General features: G+C 41.2%; 1 protein-coding gene across 2 annotated transcripts in view; it reads right to left on the reverse strand.

Moving 5' to 3' along the window:
- The window catches only part of FAM135B (family with sequence similarity 135 member B), a 222,141-nt gene that overhangs the window by 67,451 nt on the left and 129,579 nt on the right, over nucleotides 1–25,111 (reverse strand). For both annotated transcript variants that reach the window (XR_012585806.1, XM_074577897.1), the window contains exons 4-6: nucleotides 21,858–21,997; nucleotides 14,873–14,943; nucleotides 12,953–13,126 (exon numbers count right to left, since the gene is read on the reverse strand). Coding sequence is in view for 1 of the 2 variants with exons in the window: in XM_074577897.1 (XP_074433998.1) it covers nucleotides 12,953–13,126; nucleotides 14,873–14,943; nucleotides 21,858–21,997 (385 nt within the window). In the remaining variant the exon portion in view is untranslated. The remainder of the gene's footprint in view (nucleotides 1–12,952; nucleotides 13,127–14,872; nucleotides 14,944–21,857; nucleotides 21,998–25,111) is intronic.

Consider the following 25,111-nt stretch of genomic DNA (forward strand, 5'->3'; position numbering starts at 1 on the left):
TCTCTTTGGCTTTAACCATATCACCCTTCCTTGTTGAATTATGCACCATCTCTGTTCACTATAAATGTCCTTTATAGCTCATCCCAATCTTTTTAACAGATTCGAAGTTTATTTCCCATTTTTCACTGTCCCATAACATAAGCCTCCAGAACCAAAATGACAAGACTTCGGCCCAAAAACTGCACTTCCTTTTGCTGGGTGCACTCCATTCATTTGGGATGTGTTCTCCCATACTCATCTGCAACGTGAATTCACTATTATCCAATTTCTTCCTGAAAAACCTGATAGAATTTAAGTTGGTTTAATGCTGAGGTCATTACCTCTCAGCGCTGACTATTAGGTCACAGTGTTCCCTTCTGACTGTACCTTTATGTCTCCTATCTTAGAGCATGAACCCATTAAGAGTGGAACGTCTTATTTGGAGTTTTCTCAGCATCGAGCGCACCAGAGTCCTGATGCACAGCTAGTGCTCTTATTCTGGATTAATCTGAGCAAATGTCTACATCCCAGTTAATGATGTAGGCTGCCTTTATATTCGCTGGAGGCGAACTGGCATTTCCAGGGTATGAGTCATCTCTTTCTGAAGTAGTGATATCAAATAGGTCAGACACATTTCGCCCTCGAAGTGCTTATTTCTTATTGTAGACTATAAAGAGAGGCCAGGATGACTGCCTCATAAACAACTTAATTTAGGCGAGATAAACCCCACTGTTAGTCCCTGTGATAACCTGTGCTTTACATAAACCTCATCAAGATTTCAAGAGAGAAATCAGGCTACTTGTGGTGAATACAATAAACTGAAGTACTGAATCTAAATGGTGATGCAAGCAACTGTGTTCTTAAAAAGCATGTAGGCAAAGGTGGAATTGAAATAATAAACTGCCAAGAAAAAAGAAAAATGCGTTTGCTGTTCATACTCAGTGCAGACATAATGCCACTGAGCTTGTGCTACAGCTTTCCAACTGGGATCACCATCCACAGGCACACGATGCCCATCCAGGCATCCCAAATTACATCATACCCAGGAGATCTGGTCTCCTTGAAACAACAAAAACTTACAAGGTGGGAAGGACAAAAAACCATTTTAAAACCGTAATGTGCCAGCAGGCACAAGGCAGTGCCATCCATTCTGCCAAAACTTTCCAGTCTGAGGATATTCCTCTATGTAGATGTGTATCATGAGGCCACATCAGCTCAGATCAGCCATAATTCGTGGATATCTACACTTGATTCAGTTTTAAAGACAGATCAGAGTCCAGGCTGCTGTACAGAGACACACAACAAAAGAAAGGATGCTTATGCCAAGGATACAAGACAAAGGAGAGGTGCAGCAATACTTGTTATCACCCAAATAACTGGTGAGGCTCTGATGTGCAGGGAAACTCAGTGATGTGTGCAACATCAGAAAAAGAATCTCAAGCAAAATTAGGAATTGGACCAGTTTCAGGAGGTTAACCACAAATCCCTGCCTCGCCTCTAAGTCAAAACTGTTGTTTGCTATGTATCACCTAGCATTCATATACTGGCAAAAGGGACATCCCACAGAATCACAGAATGACAGGGGTTGGAAGGAACCTCTGGAGATCATCTAGTCCAACCCCCTGCCAGAGCAGGGTCACCCAGAGCAGGTTGCACAGGAACATGTCGAGGCGGATTTTGGATGTCTCCAGAGACAGAGATTCCACCACCTCTCTGGGCAGCCTGTGCCAGGGCTCTGCCACCCTCAAAGGAAAGAAGTTCCTCCTCATGTTGAGGTGGAACTTCCTATGCTCAAGTTTGTGCCCGTTACCCCTTGTCCTGTCACTGGCCACCACCGAAGAAAGACTGGCCCCATCTTCCTGACACCCACCCTTTAAGTATTTATAAGTGTTGATAAGATCCCCTCTCAGTCTTCTTTTTTCCAGACTAAAAAGAGCCAAATCCCTCAGACTTTCTTCGTAAGAGAGGTGTTCTGGTCCCCTTTGTAGCCCATCCCATAAGGGGGAGGATGGTGTAGAAGACCTTAGCATATATCTGGCCTTGCTTATGTCTGTTTAAATTCATGTGATCCAAGAAACTTCCAGCTGGCTGCTTCTAAGCAGCATCAAGTCTTTCCATGTATTTCCTACGTGCAATGCTTAAGATAAAAATAAATAAATAAACTAAAGCAATTTCAAACAGCCGAGAGATAAGCGCTGCTCTGAATAATTTCAGCTGTTATTGGATGATGTTGTCTGCCCTGGTCTGCTGGAAAGGCTCAAGAAGCAGAAATAAAAAATGATTGCTGTGGTATCAGAGAAAGAAGCTTAAACAAATGTTGCCTGCAAACGAAAACCTCCTCATTTGAATATGAGCAAAGCTTTCAAAGGTTTTAAGGGGTAGAAAAGCACTTTTTAATGCCTCTTTTATTTATTTATCTTTTGCTTTTACAGCAGAGAAGGGATTTTAATCTGCTGGGTTTATGGAAATTGATTTCACATAGAACCATAAAACAAAAACCTTTTTTTGGGAAACCTGCCAAAATGTCATCTGTCTGTTGAGGGAAAGTTTAACTGGAAGGCTCACAAACTGTCGAGGTTCCCCTTATGCTTTCTGAAGTACATAATACTTGAAGACAATTTTTATTAGCAATAACAGGTTAACTTGCTATGTCAAATTCTGTTTTCTGTGTTTATTTTTTCCTGCATTCCTAAATATTGATGCAACCATGCTCATTTGTATGAATCTTGAAGCCTGGTTATTTACATGTCCATTTGGACTATCTATTTAGTACCATTGATTTAACATTAACATTTATATCTTCATCCTGTATGTTAACTTTAGTTTTTATTTGGAGTCAGGATAAAAAAGGTCAAAAGAGGTATGTGTGCACATCCAAGAGAATGAACATGTGTGCAGAATTATTAATATTACCAGTGAAAGAAACAAATTATTTTTACTTTTATTTTTTGAGCTGTTTTTTTGGTGACCTTCTCTGTGAGATGCCATTATCCTTCAGAGGAGTCTCATAGTGCTAATAGCAGTCATTTATGGGCACATGCTGTAGTAAGCTGCCTTGAAAAGTCCATTTTTATTTTTTTTTCTGTGGTATAACCTGCAAGATACCAGCAATCAAAATTTAAGAACTTTCTGACTCAGAGGTTATGGTTAGGGAATTATTTCCAGCAGTCATGGTTACCTTCTGTGAATTTGTGTACGTGCCTTTTTGATTTATACTTTTGGCCTCTGTAACATCTTTTGGAATGAATCACATGTTATAGTATGTGCTGCACTTTCTGTTTGTTTTGAACCTGCTGTTGGAGAACTGAATGTGGCTCCTCTTAGTTCCTGTATGGCGCAAATTATTAAATAATCCTTCCCTGTTTTTTATCTTCTGTGGACAATTCTGTAACATAGAAAGGAGATGACAGTTCCCTGGCATAAGAAATGGTTTGGCCTTGACGTGTTATTGAAGTAATTCAGAATAAATGTTTTTTGGTTTTTTTTTTTCCAGTTTAATAAAACATAGTATTACTCTTGAGATTAAACTGCCCCAAAATGAAATAAACTGTTTTAATTTTTCATTCACTTTTTTCAAGTGAATGAAACTTTTCAATACATTTTGGTTTTTTGGGTAAGCAAAACTTAATTTTGTCACAAATTGTAGTTTCCAACAGAATGGGGCAAAAAAAAATTAACAGATTGGGATCTGAATCTTGTTTGGGAAAAAAAAAACAAACTATTTTGCATTATATAAAATGGTCAAACTGCAAAAAACTGAAAAAACAAAACCCAACACAATCATCACATTTCTAATGACAAGAAATGATTAATTCTGTGACTAAACCAAGAGTGGAAGTTCAGGAAATGAACTTGCATCCTATTTAGGCCAGATCCTACAGAGAAATCACTTCTTTTTCTCTCAGTCCCTTATGCAGTAAATATTACTGATTTTAAAATGAAAAATATAAGTAAGACCCATAGAAATAACACACCTCAGAATCAAACCCTCACATCCTCCACTGACAGCACTGTTTGCATTTTACCAGGAACTTCTTTTTAACTCCCACAGATCAGGAAAGATGTAATGCACAACACTAATTTCCCTCAGTGTTTTAACTCAAAGCTTTAATATATATAATTTTTGGCAAATTGATACTTATTTTTGAGAATTATATGTGGATATTTACAGATTGTGCTCATCTAGACATGCTTCTCTCTTCCAAAAGGACTTTCACTAAGATTATAATACAATCAGTGACTGTAAACCATTCTGAGCTTCTTGGGTAAAACTGATAAGATTTATTAAAATAAAATTTGTAATGGAAACAGATATCTATCCCTAGATCCCAAACAGAGCCAGGGCAGAATCTGGTTTGAAATCTCTAGTGATTTTGACTGCTTGAAAATGATGGTTCATTTGTCCTGAAATTAAACTTGGTTGCTATAAAATTTGAAAGCAGGTAAAGTCAGCTTGAGAGGTGGGCACATGTCAACCTCATGAAGTTCAAACAGGCCAAGTGCAAGGTCCTACACTTGGGTCATGGCAATCCCAGGCACAAATACAGGTTGGGGAGAGAATGGCTTGAGAGCAGCCCTGAGGAGAAAGACTTGGGGGTGCTGGTAGATGAGAAGCTGAACATGAGCCAACAACGTTCACTTTCAGCTCACAAGGTGAATTGCATCCTGGGTTGCATCAATCAACTGTGGACAGCAGATCGAGAAAGGTGATTCTGCCCCTCTACTCTGCTCTGGTGAGACCCCAGCTGGAGTACTATGTCCAGCTCTGGAGCCCTCAGCACAAGAAATACATGCACCTGTTGGAGTGGGTCCAGAGGAGAGCCACAAAGATGATCCGAGGGCTGGAGCACCTCTCCTATGAGGACAGGCTGAGAGAGTTGGGGTTGTTCAGCCTGGAGAAGAGAAGGCGCTGGGGAGACCTTATAGCGGCCTTCCAGTACCTGAAGGGGGCCTACAAGAAAGCTGGTGAGGGGCTGTTTGCGAGGGCACGTAGCGATAGGACGAGGGGCAATGGTTTTAAACAAGAGCAGGGCAGGTTTAGATTAGACATTAGGAAGACGTTCTTTACAATGAGGGTGGTGAGACACTGGAACAGGTTGCCCAGAGAGGTGGAGGAGGCCCCATCCCTGGAGACATTCAAGGCCAGGCTTGATGAGGCTCTGAGCAACCTGATCTAGTTAAAGACGTCCCTGCTGACTGCAGGGGGCTTGGACTAGATGACCTTTAATGGTCCCTTCCAACACAACACATTCTATGATTCTATGATTCAAGGTGCACAGGGTAGTACAGCGTGTGTATCACATACAGATGTATCAGTTGTGCTTTTGAGGAACAGGAGGATGCCTAGGAATAAAAGAATTTAAGTGAGATAAAATTGCTCAAGGATGGCCAGGGTTGACCTAAGTCCTCAGTGCAGTGGAGCAGAGCAGAATTAGGTCAGGGCTGAAACCTTTAAATACCCTGTGTCCCTTTGATTTTGTTTCCTCTTCCCAGAGCGGAACAAACTCAAGGCACTGAAAAATTCAGTATCTGTGTCTTGGTTTCTCCACCTGCAAAATTTCTGTTATGTTATTTCCCCATCTCAGATGCCACCAAAATTTCTTGTTTCTCATACAATGAATTGGATGTGGGCAATTAAGACTTCAATGTTAACAAGTAATATCCTGAAAGTCTACTTTGTTTTTTCACATATGTACAAAAGTGAGGAAGAGAATAGAAAGTTGAGGAGAATCCAGAAACCTGGGGAAATTAGACGCCTTTCTTGTGCAAACAAGAACAGTTTTGCTAGCTGCCTGTGATGAAGGATCTTGCTTATCTGCAGCAATTTCAAGCCTTTTTTTTTTTATTATTTTCCCTTAGTCGTTTGTTTTGCTTGGATTTGTTTTTTTTCAGACTGAAAATGTTGTTAGCTGAAGCTAGTAAGACTGCAGATGCTGTGGCCATCGAATGAGCTGGATTCTGCACAGCCCTTAGACAAAGCATGGCTTTGGGGAGACCAACCCGTGCAAACAGTAGCAGTCTGGTGCTGAAACACAGCTTTACATTTCCAGAAAGCTTCCAGAAAGCTGAAATCACTGGATAAACTTTCAATAGAAGACTTGCCAACCAGATCCTATTGTCCATGCTGCGTGACAGGAAATACAATGTATAGGGCATTGTTTTCAGTGTGGGAAACTATATGTGTGTGGGGAATAATGTATTTGGGTACTTGTTTCAGAGATTATTTATGAGTTGTATATTTATTTATAAACAGTAGCATATGCTAACTCCTCTCGGGAAGGAGGGGTGCAGAGGTCTATGGAATTAATGAAGCGGGTAACCATGTTTCTTGCTGTTTGCTGCCTAAATGAGTTCAATACAAGAAAGGCACTGAGCTTGCAGCATGCCTGAGACTAAGTAGACCTGTACACCATAGACACGGATGTATCCCTTTGGGAAAAATAGAAATATTGCTTGAAGCCTGAACTATGCTGGAGCAAAGTGCCCTTTCTAACAGCTGATGCTGGGCTAATAGAATCATAGAATCATTTAGGTTGGAAAAGACCCTTGGGATCATCGAGTCCAACCACCAGCTCCACTCTGCAAAGTTCTCTCCTACACCATATCCCCTAACACCACATCTAAACGAGTATTAAACACATTCAGGGATGGTGACTCCACCACCTCCCTGGGCAGCCTGTTCCAGTGTCTGACCACTCTTTCTGTGAAGAATTTTTTCCTAATGTCCAGCCTAAACCTACCCTGTTGCAGCTTGAACCCATTCCTTCTTGTTCTATCGCTAATTACCTGTGAGACGAGACCAGCACCAACCTCTCCACAATGTCCTTTCAAGTCGTTGTAGAGAGTGATGAGGTCTCCCCTCAGCCTCCTCTTCCTCAAACTAAACAGTCCCAGCTCCTTCAATCGCTCCTCATCAGATTTATTCTCCAGGCCCTTCACCAGCTTCGTTGCCCTCCTCTGCACTCGCTCCAGCACCTCGATATCTCTCTCGTATTGAGGTGCCCAGAACTGGACACAAGACTCAAGGTGTGGCCTCACCAGTGCTGAGTACAGGGGGACAATCACCTCCCTCCTTCTGCTGGTCACACTATGTCTAATACAAGCCAGGATGGCATTGGCCCTCTTGGCCACCTGGGCACACTGCTGGCTCATGTTCAGCCGCTTGTCAATTAGAACCCCCAGGTCCTTTTCTGCCAGGCAGCTCTCCAGCCACACTTCCCCAAGCCTGTAGTGATGCATGGGGTTGTTGTGGCCCAAGTGCAGGACCCGGCACTTGGCCTTGTTGAAGCACATTCCATTAGCATTTGGCCCATCGGTCCAGTCTACCCAAGTCTCTCTGTAGAGCCTCCCTATCCTCATGCAGATCAACACTCCCGCTTAGCTTCGTGTCACCTGCAAACTTGCTGATGATACACTCTATGTCCTTATCAAGGTCATCAATAAAGATGTTAAACAGAAATGGTCCCAACACCGAGCCCTGAGGAACACCACTTGTGACCGGCTGCCAGCTGGATTTAACTCCATCGACCACCACTCTTTGGGACCAACCTTCCAGCCAGTGCTTGTTCCAGCAGATCTTATGCTCATCCAGGCCATGAGCTGCCAGTTTTTCCATGAGAATTCTATGGGGAACAGTGTCAAATGCTTTTCAAAAGTCTAGGTACGCAATGTCCACAGCCTTTCCCTCATCCAATAATCGGGTCATCTTGTCATAGAAGGAGATCAGGTTCGTCAGGCAGGATCTGCCTTTCATAAACCCATGCTGACTAGGCCTGATCCCCTGCTTGTCCATTATATGACTTGTAATGGCACTCAAGATGATCTGCTCCATGACCTTCCCTGCTACCGAGGTCAGACTGACAGGCCTATAGTTTCCCGGATCCTCCTTTCTGCCTTTTTTGTAGATGGACGCTACATTTGCTACCCTCCAGTCCATTGGGACCTCCCCAGTTAGCCATGACTTCAGGTAGGTAATGGAAGGTGGCTTGGCGAGCACGTCTGCCAACTCTTTCAGCACTCTTGGATGTAACCCATCCGGTCCCATAGACTTGTGCGCATCCAAGTGGTGTAGCAGGTCACTGATCACTTCCTCTTTAATTGTGATTACCTCGTTCAGCTTCCCCTCCCTGTCTCCTAGCTCACAAGGCTGGGTGCCCAGGGAACAGCTCGTTCCACTGCTAAAGACTGAGGCAAAGTAGGCATTGAGCACCTCAGCCTTTTCCTCATCCTTTGTGACCATGTTTCCCTCTGCATCCAGTAAGGGAGGGAGATTTTCCCTAATCCTCCTTTTGTTGTGAATCAATTTATAGAAACATTTTTTGTTATCCTTAACAGCTGTAGCTAGGTTGAGCTCTAGCTGTGCTTTGGCTCTCCTAATCTTATCCCTGTATAGCTTCGCTATATCCTTATAGTCTTCATGAGAGACCTGCCCCTTCTTCCAGAGGTCATAGGCTCTCCTTTTGCTCTTGAGGTCCCGCCAAAGGTCCCTATTTAGCCAGGCTGCTCTCCTTCCCTGCCTACTTCTTTTTCGGCACACAGGGACAGCCTCCTCCTGTGCCTTTAAGACGTCTCTCTTGAAGTATGTCCAGCCTTCCTGGGCTCCTATATCCTTCAGGGCAGCCTCCCAAGGGATTTTGTCCATCAGTCTTCTGAACAGGTCAAAGTTTGCCCCCCGGAAGTCTAAGGTGGCAGTTTTACTAACCCCTCTCCTTGTTTCCCCAAGAATCAGAAATTCGATCATCTCATGATCACTGTGCCCTAGACGGCCACCAACCTTCACTTCCCCCACAAGTTCTTCCCTGTTCACAAGAAGCAGGTCCAGGAGGGCACCTTCCCTCATCAGCTCACTTACCAGCTGTGTGAGGAAGTTATCTTCCACACATTCCAGGAACCCCCTGGATTGTTCCCTCTCTGCTGTGTTGTATTCCCAGCAGATATCCAGGAGGTTAAAGTCCCCCACAAGAACAACGGCAAGTGACCATGAGATTTTCCCCAGCTGCTTATAGAAAGCTTCATCCACCTCACTGCTTTGGTTGGGAGGTCTATAGCAGACTCCCACAGCGATATCAGCTTTATCGGCCCTTAACCTAATCCAAGCACTCTCTACCCCATCATCAGTATACTTGATTTCCGAGCTCTCATAGCATTCTCTAACATACAGGGCCACTCCACAGCCTCTCCTTTCCTGTCCCTCCTGAAGAGCTTGTAGCCATCGATTGTGTCACTCCAGTCGTGTGAGGCATCCCACCACATTTCCGTGATAGCCACTATGTCATAGTTTTCCTGGTGCATATAATAATAATAATGCATAATAACTGCTGGTTCCACTTGTGGACTGGACCAGTTGCAGAGCCAGTGAAAAGGAGCTAAGGGAGACTCCAATGCCTCAGGCCAGAAACCAAACTGTTATACACAAACCAGAAAACTGGAGTCCAAAAACCCTAACTCCGCCTCACCTTCCTCCTGCAATTATCTACTCACAGTTAGCCTCTGGAGCCTAGGTAAGAGAATAAAAAAAGGTATTTGAGCAGTTTGTGGAGGCTACTGCACTCAGCAGGGGAGTGCTCTAAAGCTTGAACATCATTCACTTTTTCTGCTTATCTTTTGACAGACTTTCTGGGATCATCTTCTGTCATCCTGGGTAAAACGAGGTCACCGGAGGCAAGCCCTTCGCTTTCCAAAGAGAACTGTCATTGCTGTGATGTTAGGAGAGACATGCCAGCTAACTCCTGCTGTAGATTCTCGTCTATTTCTCCCACATCCCAAAAGTCTGAAAATACTGCTCCGGGATCGGCAACTGCCAAAAGCATTCCGTGCAGACACCGTCGACCTGCACAGTAGAAGAACAAGGGGCTTGGGGTCTGCAGCAGCACAGCTCGAGCCTTGTGGTTTGCAAGCAGTGGTGTGACAATGTCCTGCTGTGCCTGGTGGCAGGGTTTGGGTGTAGGGCAAGATGCAGGTGAGGGGTCGGGGTGTTTCAGGTCGAGACAATAGCTATCCCAACCACTGCACCCTACATCCCGGTTCTCCCCTATTACTGCACTCCTGCCTGGAATACCAAAGTTTTGGACTTGGGCCCAAGCGGTCCAGCTTTCCCAGACACTTCTGGGGAGCTTTTTAGAGTAATCAAAGAAGTCTAAAGGTCAAAGTGAGGATTTTTAACCAAGCTCTGTCTCAGTGCTCTGTAAGGACAAGTCAAAGCCACCCAGCTCCTTCCCTGCTGCTCAGAGTCCCCTCATTCAGAGGGATGCAGCTGCCCAAGAAGCCAAGAGAGGAGGCGATCCAAGCCCCAAAGCATCCCACCGTGCTCCTGGTCATCCTACGTCTAGACCAAATATGATTGCTGTAGAGAAAATAAAGCTAGATGTAAGTTGACTGCAAGTCTGCCTCATCACCTTCCGACCCAGCCTCTCACCTCCTTAGGAAATGCATAAAGCCATTGGCAGCTGCCATTAATTGGGACCCCACTAAGTAGCTGAGGGTTATACTCCGTAGAAAAGCTGAATCACAGAATTTCCATCCAGAATTCAGCGAAGGATCCCAGAAACTTGAATTTCACTCATTCTCAGTTTGGTAAGAGGTGAGGGCTTCAAAGTATCAAACCTAATGTAATATTTATTATATAAGAATTATTAACCAGGACAAACATCAATATCAAAACATTCACTTGTCAAAACACAGGAGGTGACGGAGGCACCCCGGCAAGTTTTGCCCACCAGGAGCTATTTGCGGGGGTATGTTACCCTGCAGGGAAAGGCCTGAATCGGTCTTGCTGGTTTCCCTACCGTTTTTACTGCTTAAATACAGGCAACGGGGAAGAACTTTGGCGAAGAGTATCTAATTTGCCAACAGAGCTGACAAAATATGAAAAGCTGAGTCCACGGGGCATATGTGAGCAGATAGCTGTGCTTCAGGCAACTTTGTTTTCCAGGACAACTTCAGGACAGCAGTGAATTTCAATTTTACATAATGTGTGATCCTTATTTTCAGGGTAGGTATAAAACTTGTTGTTGTTGTTGTTGTTTTACATTTAAATGTATACCTATATGTAGAAATAATATGTATATATGCATAATGTACATACTATGATGGGACAGGTCAAGGTAGCAAGTTAAAACACAGTGAAATACTGCATAGATTTTTTTCCCAAACAATTTAACTATCGGGTGTTTATTTTTTTCTATAATGTGACAAAAAAAACTTTCCAGTCATTCAGGTTCCTTTGTGCTACAAAAATAAAGATCTGATTTTACAATTAAAACTTTTTTTTTTAATATATTCCTAGTAAACTCCAGTGATAAGCAGGAAAGCTCTGAGCTGTGAGAAAAACAAGCACGTTTTAGTTGGCTAGTTTTGTTTCAGAATGCTTGGAATTTTAAACTACTGTCTTCATCCTGATTTATATTTAGAGAACATATGATATAAAAACTCTTTGGGTTTTGAATATTTATCAAGAAGAAGATAAATCCTCAGTATCACACTTTAAAGTTATTTTACTGGCTTGAGCAAATGAGACGCTATATTGTGTTGTCAAAATTCTTCATTCCACTGCATTAAGTAAAAATATTGTATACTTCATAAATGCCCACAAAATTGCATTTTAAAAGCTATAATAATCTGACTGTGTTGCTCATCATGTGATTTATGCCTAATAACAGTAACAAGTCTTTGCAGCACCATTCATTGGAGGATAACAAAGCACTGAAAACAGTGATTAAGCCTGTTAGCTGTTGGTTCTTTCATCCTTTTATATAGTAGAACAATAGGCAAATTATCTGACCAAAATTATCTGGTTAGTAGTCTGTTACAATCTAATTCGCTATTTAAAAAGTCAACACATAGCAGAAGAGAGATACAGTAGTTACCTGTATCTCAGCAGCAGAAACGACAGATATGTCACTTCTGGTCTGCTAACACGACTCACGTCACTGTCACAACTCAGCCTCTTACGATCTTAATTCATTCTATGGCGTTGTGTACAGCCAATGCCTTTACACAAATGCAGAACTGAAGCAAAGTTGTGTCAAGTCAAAACACGAAACCTGAGGAAAAAAAAAGCATCTACAGGTCCATCTTTTCTTTCTGACACAGTGCTCTTCGCACAATATTTGACAAACGTAAAAGAGTCTCCTGGTGCTCTGGTAAACAGCAAGGACTTGCTGGAGTAAGGGAAGCTGAACAACGCTGAACACCGCATTTCGGCTTCAGGACCAAAGGAGTTCCCTCCCTCTCAGCACTCTTTATCTCACGCGATGACAAGATTGGACACAAAGTAAATTGCCAGCAAGACCTTTGCTTCCCCTCCCCTGCTCTAAATATTAGAGGATATTGACCTCCAGCCCTGTTTTATTTGAAGGAGTTCTGAATTATTTTCTTGTCATTACGAATCAGATAACATAAATCACACCTAGACACCATGGCAGCTAGTATCCTGCTGCTGCACGGCTAAATCAGATGATGCTGCAAAGGAAAAATTCAACTGAGCCTTATCCAGCACTGACTCATGCATGCTTCCTTCTAGCCGTGTTATGAATTATGCTAATGCACAGAAGCCACAGATGAGGTTGGAGTCCAACTGTCCTAAATGCTTTACAAAACCACAGGAGAAAAAAAAAAAAAACAAAACGTAAATGCTCTTTATTGCTTTTAGAATAAAGAGGAAAAACAGCCAAGAAGAGGAGAATTTTCACTTCCCTCATGTTACAGATGGGGAATAGAGAGATCAAGACTAATCAAAATTTCTGAACCTCTTCACAAAGATTTTGCTGGTTTTTGATCACACCCCAAGTCTTCCACCAAGGGAAGGAGCCAGTGTTTAGGCTGGCTCTAAACCCCGATCTCCAGAATCCTATCCCAGGAGCAAAAAAAACCCTTGAAATTAAATTATCCTTTCTGCTTCTCTTATACAATAAGCAAATGAACTCAGAAGAGGAATCTCCCTCTGCCTTTCAACAGGCATTCCTGTGTCCTTTACCTGATCAGAGGCTGGTGTAATGCTACCAGTGACGCGTGCACCGTGACGGATATCACTGACAGGTGGAAATAGTCAAACATGACAGGAACATGGTGGTGCAGACCTCTCCGGGGGTGGAAGTGAAGACACAGTGTACGGCTGCTGATCATGGGGATTGCTGGGACATCTCTCAGCCTGGAGGAGAAAGAGGTTTCGCAGGGTTAGTGAAAGCTTGAGTTGTCACAGCCTGTAACACGCTACGGGCAGCAGACTGAGAGACGGCTTGAGGTGAATTTTTATCACTTCCCAGCTTCGTAAGGGTTTACGTAACTGATGAGTATCTTGTGTTGTACTTGCGTCTAGCAGAAATTATAAATATAAATGCAAATATATGTATACATATACGTAGAAAAATAAATAATAAACAACAGATGTAGAGATATCTATAAATATACAGTATAAAAGAAAAATAGGTGTGATGCAATTCCAGCTTCCCCTGGTGACTGTCCTTGGTGTCCACCTATGCACCAGTTCTGGGGACATCAAGAACTACGTAGCAGAAGGAAACACATTTAGCAAACTGCTCATCTTATTTGATGAGAAAGAGGCCAAAAAAAAAAAAAAAAGAGTAGGTGAAGTAACTGGAGAGAAAGATTCAAGTTGGACAGGCTTCTCCTTGTTCCAGTAAATAAAACCTAAGACTTTAATTTAAAGTTTGATTGTAACTATTCCAGAATAACTTTCCTAGTGTGCAGTCAACCACTTAACACCTGAGTCACCTATAGTGCAGGAGAACGAGATGTGAATCTGGAGCATGCCTAACAACGTCTTCCCAATGCAAATGAAACTCACTTCTAAAGAAAACTTCTTTTACAGTATTAAAGACCCTTCTGAAACCAATTGTTTCCCAGAACTAAGAATGAGATGGTTGAGTATGGTGCATGGTTAATCTCAAGAAGGGTTTCAATGAGATTTGCAGAATATCCTTTTATAAAAATCACTGCTTTTATTATAGTAAATAGGATTAATCATTCAGATGGTAACAGAAATTAAATGTATGTGTTAGAGCACAATTTCATAACTTGAAAGCTTTAGTTCTTTTTATCCTTGGCTAATGTTTGTTTTTTCTCTCTTCTAGACCCATCAGTGTCACAGCTGATGACTGATGGTCCAGTCCCATCTGCCTGAGAGAACAAGTTTTCACTTTTTGTATCTTGAAGAAAAAGGAAACATGTTCTTGAAATTTGTTTAGGTGCCCTATGGATATGAATAAAATCACATGGGGACAGTCTGGGCATGAAACATGGCTCAGATGATTTCTCTGCACCTTCTCCCACCCCCCCATAAATTCTGCTGATGTCATTGGAAGCCTTTTCTGTGATTCAGAGAGGCTGAATAATGTCTGTGATCACACTTTCTGCTATGTCTCAGGAAAGCATGTTACTCCCACATCACCTAAGATTAGGGAATCAAATGCAGTGGGAAGCGATCAAAGTCAATGGGAAGACTCTTTCCTCCTAAAATACAGAGACAGCTTTGGTTCTTATACAAGAAAAGTGCTTAGCATGTTCATACACTCATCTTCAGCCAGAAAATACTTTGTTGTCTCCTGAGATAAATGCATTCCTGAACCATAGCCCCTGCTCTCATGGAGGTCAGCGATGATATTCCCTTTGGCTTTAACAGCAGCAGAGATAGAGCAACACTTACCATCTTTGAAAACCTCACACTTAAAGGAGAAAAAATGTTGTTCATTTAAAGAGGAGTATGAGATACACTCTTCAAACACAGAAAGGAGAAACAGAAAGACTTCAACACTGATGCAAAGGAAAGACTTATCAAAGCTATCCCTTTTTCCAAAGGGCTCTCACTTCATCAAAGCGATTTCCCAATTGAACAAACCTCTGCATTACCAATTGAGCACTTTAAAACAGCACTTACTGTTGTTCGCTATCAGTAAAGTGCAGGTCCAACTTGAGCTGAAAATCTGCCTCACTCAATGCATCTTCCACCTACAAAAAGAGAAAGGCGTGGTTACCTTTAGAGGTTGGCACCTACAACACTGAAGACAAAGGTGGATGGGTTTGTCTGATAAGAGGAAAGTCAAAAATATGGAGCAACGGCAGCACCCGGCCACAGTGCCAGAAAGGAGCAAATGAGACATCAAGTCAAGGTAATTGCTGAAGGAGTCAGAGGGAACCAGGGCAGTCAGAGGTGTTATGTGCTCCCAGCTGTCCTGTCTTGTCAAAAAAAAATCACTCCAGACAAGAGGAACCAGAGTGTGTAGAGCACTGCTTCTGTTGGATGCATGTTCTTTGCACGCTGAGAGTCAATGGAGTATTTATGAAGCTGAGCTCCCTCATTCAGCGAGTATTCGCTTGGGTTCTCGTCACCTGAATGAGAACAAAGACTCAGTTTTCTTGGTTGAGAAATAGCCATGAACCCTTCTGGTAACCTGCCTGTAACTGATGCAATGTTCAAAATTTACAGCTTAAAACACACAGCAATGGCTCAAATAATTCTGACAATTTCTGATCTGTGACCATTAGTGTTTTAGTTTCTCAGTGAATCGAGGCTTTTCCTGCCTCCCAGTCACTCTTTCTGGCCTTTGACAGATTTATGGAGGAAGTCTGTCATCGATTCTCATCTAGACCATTTTCTTTGCAAAGGCTTTTGTTGTTTTAAAAGCTTCATTTAACAGAAGTTGAAGTATTCAACTTCTAAGCAGGATTCAGCTTACCAAATACACTGAAGATGTCATGTGTGGTCATAGGCCGACTCACTAGTACCTTCATCTGATAGGTCCCACCATTAAGATTACCCTTCTTTTATTGTCAATAAAATACTTTCATTGGATTTTCTGAAACGGTACGTGAAGGGAGATGTCAGATCGTTACCTTCACCTGGAAAGGACTACATTGGATAACACAACCCAGCTTGGCACATTTAAAGCAACTATAACAAATGGACATAAATAATTTAGAACGAAAGAAGGATGAAGCTGCCCAGCATTTTCTCCTTCACTCCTTTGAAATGTCTTTTCTTCCCCAGCAACGTAGGTTTACCAGAATAAAAAAAAAGGTTTTATTTCTCTCAACCTAAATGGAAGTATGAATAAAAAATCACTCACTTTATTAGCAAAGTAGTCTTTTTTCTGTGATTGTAAACATCCTTTATTGTATAAAAGAGTACAACAGGAGATGCACAGGAATGCAGGTGGAAAAGTGGAGTTGTTCACTGGGGATAGGGTATACAACTACTTTTTACCCAATTTTTGCCACAAAAAGGTGGGATGAGACATTTAGGTTCTGTCTTTTGTCAGTGGAAAGCAACAAGCAGAAGCACACAGTGAGCTGAGCCATCCTGAGATACACATCTGAAAAGGACAAGTGATTTCTGTTGGTGCCTGTCTCTTTCCATTGACAATAGATAGAGCCTAGAGAAATACATTGGTCTAGATACACTTGAATTTTAGATAGCTTCAGTTAGACAAGACAAATTCTGCTTTCTCCAGCTAATTAGCACCTTCTTAACTGCAGACTATACCAAAAAGGCACTGAAGGCAAAGTCAGAGGCATTTCCAAAGGTGAAACTCCATCTACAGTGTGCCTTTTTCTGTTAAAGCAAGAGAATTGAGAGTCAAGAATTGATTGCGCTTTGACAAAACTATCAAAGATGTAAAATTTAAATCCTTCTGAAGTGATATGGTATTCCTTCTGGCAGGACCACAGGCACAGAGGTGTGAGGAGAAAATTCCAGCTTCTGTTTATTGAAAATGTTCTTTCTCTTTTGTGTTTGTCTCAAAACACCTGGAAGTATGTCTTTCGGAAAAAAAAAAAAGACTACTTCTTTTTTAATGAGTTGTTGTCACTAAAAATCACAGTTGCTGGCAGTTGCAAAGGAAATAATCATTATTGAAGCTACAGTCTGAATTTAAACTAGGAATTCAACTCAAGTATAGTGCTTCAGACAAAGCAAGCCTCATCCTCCAACAGAGGGGATGAAATTTTGGGTCTGTGCCTAATACTGCTGAGCACCTGCAACTGTCACTGAAATCTGAGTCTGTGTTTAAAACAAGTTCAATAGGGAGTGACATCAAAACACCTTGAGGCAATGAGCAGATGTCTGAGAGTCTTGGAGGTATTCATCACCGCATGGGGTCGTGCATTAAGGCGCAAGTATAGGATATTTTTAATCCCCAAACTCTATTGAAATCAGACTGCTCAGAATAGTGCAAAAACCCGCATAAAATTACATCACAGTTCTCACTACAGAGTTTACATGCTTTCTTTGTATATTGGGGGTGTAAATATTAAGGCAAGTGAAAATTGGACAGTTGTTCAAAAATCACTGAACTTTTCATGAGAAAAATATCATTAAAAGGATTATACATAGGTTGAGATAGAAAAGAATTACGTGCAGTAATTACATGACAGAAGTTACTATACAGCTTTGATACCTGCTGTACTTTCCCGTGGTTTACTTTCACTTATTAGAACCACAGGTGGACAAGATCCTTTATATGGGGAAAAAATGAAGGGGCCTTTCCATAGCTCATACAGATGGGGAGAGGAGGCACCGAAATGTCTATCATTCCTCAGACTCCTGTACGAAATACTATTGTCCTTAAACGAAATATTGGCAGCGTATTTTAGCACTACTGGGATTATTATGGTACTTTCCACAGTTCTCATTTACGAACTGTACAATTTTCCAAAAGTTGGAGAGATTATCAGATATTTATTTTTTTTTTCCCTGAAGAAAAGCTTTATTATTTCACACCAACATACTTAAGAAATTAGCCAGAAAAATGTCTCTGGAATATAATTAGTGCTTGACTGGCTAAACTAAGCAGTGTCCTCCCAGATACTCAGTGAAGTGCCTTCCAGTGGTTTTTACAAAGTTTTTGACCTTTCAGCTGTGTTAATAGTCAAAATCAAAACTCATGACAGAAAAAAAATAAAGATCTGTGTTTGTGGAAATACCTTCATACTAAACAAGGAATATTATTTTGTTCTGTAATATTTCATACAACCAAATAAAAGTAAAGGAAATTCAGAATGTCTGAACTTTGGGAAATATTATTGCATTTTACGTGCTGATCTCATCTCCAGTCAAAAATAAAAAAAGTAAAGACAGTTCTGAATAGAAATTATGAACTTTCTTTGAAATAGTGTATGCATTTTGTTCTTTTTTATCCCCCTAAAATCAAGCAAGGCTAAAATTAATTTCGTTATTTCTGATTTGATTAATTCTTCATTGTTTGCATCAGTTTAATATTACTCTGCACTTACTCATTACATCATCTTGTGTCTTGTGGAAAGTAAAGTCTGCAAATGCAGTATCCCGTTCTCCAGTGCTGGAGGGTGCCTGCATTTCCCCCAGTGCTCCCTCTTTGGGCCCTATTGCTCGTGCAAAAGACCCCTTATTCATCTGTGAGCAAATGTAAATTTCCAGAAGGTGCTTTTTAACATCCGCCTCTCTTGCCAAGGGCTGCACTGATGGGGAAATGCATTTTATTCAACACTGTTTGGAATCTGTACAATAAAAAGTATAAAAAGTAAAAATATTTATACAACAAAAGTGTACGCAAAGCAAAGTATTCCAATTACTGTTGAACTGGCCTTGAATCAACTGTATCATTTCAGTTTTGAATTCTAATTTTTCAGGTTTACATTTACAAATTTGGGTTAGGTTTTAAGAGCTGCAATAATAGTTATAACTGAAGTTTCCAGCATTCTAGTGATGTACTTCCATAATATTTATCCATTTAGCCAGAATGTCAGACTGAATGATCCGGATGTCCCATCTCACTTAAATTTCTCTGGAAAGTACAAAATCTAATATACTGCGATATCCCAGCATGCCTCACACTGTCCTCTCCCTGCTACTAAATTGTCCCTGTATGGAGCCAGCAAGCAGGGAGACAGACAAGTTACCTGTTTTATTGCTCGATGAAAGAGGCAGAGTTCCTTCTTCAATAAGAATGAAAGCAAAAGCTTATGAAAATAAATTAGACTTCTTTGTAACACTAAAGGGTGCCTCGGCCCTGCAATATTGTTTCCTATAATGAATTCAAAGAATGATGCATTCTGGGATAATATAGAAAAAGGCTTCTAATAAACCAGAGAGTTTTAAAGCACAATTTACGTGGTGAAAGGTATGTTCAGTGCCAATTCTAGGTGGATAATTGAAGCTTTTTCCATTTAATGCCAGACAAAAAAAAAAAGATGTATTTCCATATTTAAGCTTATCTAGGGTTATGCAAGAGAAGGGGGATAAAAGAAAAAAAAAAAAAAAAAAAAGAAACCAGTAGCAAATTATCTGATCTGGAAACACACAATGGGTTTTGTTGTTTGGGTTTTTTTTTGTATTCAGCCTAACTCACTAACCTATCTCAGCAACAAAACTACCCTAGAACCATGAGGAGAAAGCATACTGCTCGCTTGGTATAATATTTGATAATTCCAGCTCTGACAGAAGAAACTACATGGAGCACGCAAATTCATCGTTTTCATTACCCACTCTAACTTCCTCATCTATTTACCATAGAATTACCCAGGTTGGAAGGGACCTTCCAGATCATCGAGTCCAACCATCAACCGAACTCTGACAAAAACCATCACTAAACCACATCTCTAAGCACTATGTCTACCCGTCTTTTAAACACCTCCAGGGATGGTGCCTCAACCACTTCCCTTGGGCAGCCTGTTCCGATGCTTAATAACTCTTTCATTGTAAAATTTTTCCTAATATCCAGTCTAAACCTCCCCTGGTGCAACTTTAAGCCGTTTCATAACTTCCATTTACAGAAAAAGCAGTGAACAGATCCTTCACCCTCAAGCATAAAAACTGACCATGGCACACAATTGGCACAAAAAGGATTTGTATCCATTGTGTGCTAAATAAGTTAAGAAGTTATGAACCGAGATAACATTTAAAGCACTTTACAAATCTCTAGTTTTGCCAATGCCACATTGCAAGGATCACAGCCAATATATGAGATCACATGGCAGAAGTGCAAAATGTTCTCTGAACAATAGTTTTTGGATATAGTTGGTTTCTTCTGAGCATGGTGCCTAGTGAAGTAGCACACTTTGATCTCTCGCATATTTATATGAAATTTGTAAAGTTGTGGAGGGCAAAACATCAAAGCAGAAAAAAAGAGGCTTCGAACCATTAAGCAGAAGTGAATTGCGCAAATCTGCTCAATACACTGAAAGTTTTACAGACCTCTATTTTTTGCATTTTGTTCTTTAGAGTTTCTTCAGCAACTCATCCGGGACCACCAAACCTGTTTACCCTCTTATTCTACACCCCTGAAAATCCAAAGCAACTTCATCAGACAGAGATAATGGAGCTTTCTCTGTGCAAAACTGTCCTGTAAGTACAGAATTGGGCAGCTGTCCTTTTCCCAAGGGACCTTCTATGGAAAGACAAGAGTGAAGCACACAGCTCACCCAGAGTCAGAATGTGGTTTAGCTGTGAGGAATATTGTGGGATTTTTATATTTTTTTTCCCAATTTGTGACATGCACAACTTTCCTGAATATTAATGTAAGAATCATCAGAAAGTATCCCTGCTCAACACAGCAGAAACTGCTATAATTTGAGGGGAGGGACTTTTAATCAGAGATGTTCCACTGAGGAAAGATAACATTAATATTCAATTAAACATGTTGGAACATTTCCCTAACAAATATTGATAAACTTGCATTTAGCAATTTTTCATATAAGCACAAAACAACAGTTCTAGGGAGGAATAAATTGATGACTCTATGTTAAAAAAAAAACAAACAAAAACACACAAAAAAACCCCAAACCACCAAGAAAAAAGTGGGAGGGAAAGGGAAGTATGTGAAATAAGCTTCAACTAGGTTCTCCAGCTGTTTTAATATAGATCTTTATGTAAGCCATGTATATATCAGTTGAAATCAGACAAAACAGTAATTTTAAATTGCTCAAATATAAAGTTACATAAGGAAGGACAGGTGAGAATCTCTGGCCCCAAGTTGAGCACACAGCATTTGATTCATGCTGGCTAAATAACTAATTTTGATGGCATGCTGATTTTATGAAAACAGCTGATGTCATAGAATCATAGAATAATCTAGGTTGGAAGGGACCCTTAAGATCATCAAGTGCAACCATTAACCTAACACTGCCAAAACCACCACTAAACAATGCCCCTCAGCACCACGTCTACCCATCTTTTAAATACCTCCATGGATGGTGATTCAAGCACTTCCCTGGGCATGTGTCTCTCTACTGATGGAAAGCAAAGGGGTGGGACTTATAGGAGTTGCTGCCATGCGCTCCTGCAACCAGGAGTGGCAGAAAGGAACTGTAGCAAAAACCAGTCACAAGGAGAGAGGAGGAGAAGATAACAGTAGTGGATGGTAGGGGTAAAAGCTGGTCATAACAAGATGCAGAAGATTCCCGGTTTTCTCAGGTGAGGTTGATCTATGTAGATATGTAGAATGAGTGATCTAGTGCACAAATGATAAATTACGGTTGATACACTTGAATTTCTGATATACTGATTTACCAGTATATGTCAACACTTTATTCCACTGGAAAGCCAAGCTGTAGACTACTCTTCATAACAGGCACAGTGCAAGGGTCTATCTGACCTAATGCAGATGCTCATAGTGTCAGCATTTACAAATAAACAAATCACGGCAGGCACCCTTGTCAGCATAGGTAATGATGGGTACAGGGCAGTCGACCACCTTCTAACGCAGATGCTGGTATTTGGTCAGATAACTCATGCCTTTACCTCCGCCATCTACATTGATGAGACCTCTGACAGTGCAGGGACCCCATGACAGCTTCTCAAATGGAGATATCTATGCAATGGACACCTAAAGTTAGGCAAGAGGAATCCCAGCCCTCCTCGTTTTCCTGTGTATCCCAAGAAAACTCACCCTTTCGCCATCCAGCAGCAGGTGCACTCTGAAGTTCATTGATTCATTAAGAATGATTTCTTCGTTTCTGTACAAAATCTGAAATATTCTGCTGTAAACGTTGTTTTCATGAACGCAGGCTGAGCAGAGGCTGGAATCACCTGCACAAAACACAGACAGACTCCTGGTGTGATTTCTGCAGAGAGATTATTTTTTCTCCTACGCTTTCACTTCAGGATTATCTAGGCCAGTTGTATTAGTACCTGTAATGAAACACTTGCGTTCTCAATAATTAATGGTAATGGAGCAGATTGTTATTGTGGGTTGCAGGTTCCCGTACATCGTATTTAAAGAAACTAATTATTGAACTGTAGGCAGGCTGGATTTCAGAATGAGAATAGCTGACCCTGTGACAGTAATTACCCTATCGACTTTATTTCTAATGACAGCTAAAACGTCAAATGTCTTCTAGGCAGGTTTGCTACGCAGCACCATGAAGACTGTGAGTGTTCACCTGTGAAATTTCATCTTTTATCTTCAGTGGGCATCTTTCAGAAGAGGGAGTTTTTTTGTCATTTCTGGTGCTCGCAGAAGTTACTGCCCAGAAGTTATTACCTGGGAGGGGGGACAATGGCCAATATCAGACCTCAAATGTAGAGCCTGGAAGTGCAGAGGTATCTTAAGTTAAAATACAGAAAAATAACAATGTAGCCATTTTTTCAAGTGCCAAAAGTCCTGTGTAATCTTTCAGACCCTTGGCCCATGTGAGAGCTGCCAAGTTGGCCCATACAATTGGGACTAATTCCAGGAACTCAAGAACCAAAACCCTAAGCTTCTCACATTGAATTCAGAGAGCCAATAGCTTCATCTGCGTGCTGATGCATCACATCATCACAAATGAAATTCACATAAACTCAGGTGGGATTTGTCTTTCCTAACTTTTAGATGCTTCCAGTATATGTATTTTGTTGTGGTTCCAATGGAGACCATGGAATTTAAGGCATCATTCATCTAATAAAAAGAAGTGCATGATTTAGATTGAGGCAAATTTTTGCTTGAAGTCCACAGCTTATTGAGTCATTTTTCTTTCACTAACAGGAAAACAGTGTGACTTGCTTATCTGTACAAAGCCACATTGGAGGCAACAACATTTACTACAATGAATTCCTTCTAGAGGAGTCCGTGATGCCTGTGTGACTATTTAATTAACAACTGGGCACCAGAGTTAAGTACTTTCAAGTTGCATCTTGGCTATTAATGAGAATCCCCTGCTAATTCCACTTGCATAGTCCCTGAGCAACAACTTCTTGCAAAATTTACTCAGAGCCAGTTTTGTTTCTTTACAGCATTCATTGCTATAGGAGTCTGAGCTTTTGAAATATATTCTTTTAGCAAATGGTATTTTGGAACTCTCCTGACAAGACGTGCTTAAAAAAGGTGCACCAGTTTCAGTCCTTCAAAGAGAGATACATCTGTGATCACCATGAAGAAGTCTGGAGGCACGTGCTTTTTACAAAGAATAATAGCTTTTGAGAAGGTTCTTCCAGGAATTTGGGCCTTTGCAGAATTGTTTTGAGTCCATGAGCTGTGGTAAGATAAAAGTCCAGGTGAGAAAGCCTTAGGGACTGCTGGTTTTTCAAGAGTCTGAAATCAGGACAGGTCTATTCTGCTGTGCTAAAGCTACTGGTTTGCTTTTCAATGTGAGAATCATACATAATTTGCAATCAGAAGTCAGTGAGTTGAGACTGACAGAGGACTAAAGATTTCCTGAGGTAAGGTTTGTTTAGGTGGAAAAACTAAAAGATGAGAAAAACTAAAAGACGAGAGAGTACTTTTTTTTTTGTTTTTTTTTTTTGTTTGTTTGTTTTTAAATGTACTATTGGCCCTGGTAGACAAGTGAATGGAGCTTTGTCATTGCAATGATTAGTTTTTGTGGCGTCGGTCTGCTGGGACTGGAATAGTGCAGACAAAAGCACCTTCTTGGAAAAAAAAAATGCACATGGGGCAGAAGGAACAGTTGATTAAATACCAATAAGACTAATAAGACTTGAGCTAATTAATTAGCGGAACCATAGGGTTGTCATCCAGACTGCATTCAAATCATTTTCCTATTACTGACTTTTACCAAGCACACCCAGGAACAGCCGAAGTGTTTCACCCTGCTATTGTCTTCCCATCACGTGTCCTGTACAACAGTTACGCGTAAGTCCAGGCGGCCTAGATAACTACACATTTATTTCCTTCTGCTGCACTGGTTAGGCTAGAACGTTTCAGCCTGATTAGCTCTTCAAAAGCATGCAGTCATATTTATTTTAATTTAAACCTCATCGTATTAGAGACACTGCAAAAATCATATTAGAGGTATAATGCATTCTTATTCCTAGCTGGCAGACAAAAGAAGCTTTATATTATTTGATTTGGATATTGATATACTGGTACTCTTCTAGGATGGAAAGTTTAATGTCATTTTCTTTTCAAACACACTCTTGCACGAACCACTCCTAGTGTGTAATTGCTTTAGGAGCTAGATTTGCAAGGTGGCATAAAGAGTCATTTCTTTTGCTGGAAAGGTTGAAGTCAAAGACATGCTAGAGTGCTTAGGGTTGTCTCAAATCAGTGTGAGTGCATATGATACTACAGGGCCAAAAATTGCTCAGCTTTAAGCACAGAGATCTACCTTTGAAGAGATCTGGCAGAGAATTACAGCAGATGTGCCTGATCATCTCCTAACCACAACCCATCCCTGCCTATTTCAATGGCCGCAGCCTACTGCTTTCTCTCTTTAAGTATGACAAAAGGCTGTGGCACGAGTTTCCCCAGTGGAGCCCTGGTCAGCATGAAGATATCTCAGTAACACTGACAGCAATGAAGGCATCCTGCCCCTCAAAGCAAAGGGGACCGATAACATCTCCCAGGAGATGCTATTGCACTTCAGGCAGTAGCACTCAGACAGGGACTAGGCTGTATGACCGGGCTCAAGTTCTTTCACTAACAAGAAGTGGTACCTCACCACTAGGATTTGCACTATTTTCTTCCCTTTCTCAAAAGCTTCTTCTGTTGTGCGTGATGTCATCAATGTATTGCAGGTGTTCCAGGGCTTCACCCTGCTCCAGTGCAGTCTGGATCAGTCCATGGCAAATGGTAGGGCTGTGTTTTCACTCCTGGGGCAGTTGATTCCAAGTATACTGGATGTCCCTCCAAGTGAAAACAAACTGTGGCCTGCACTCTGTTGCCAAAGGAATTGAGAAGAATGCATTAGCGATGTCAATTGTGGC

The sequence above is a fragment of the Larus michahellis genome, chromosome 2 (genome assembly GCF_964199755.1).
Source record: "Larus michahellis chromosome 2, bLarMic1.1, whole genome shotgun sequence".
NCBI classification, from domain to species: domain Eukaryota; kingdom Metazoa; phylum Chordata; class Aves; order Charadriiformes; family Laridae; genus Larus; species Larus michahellis.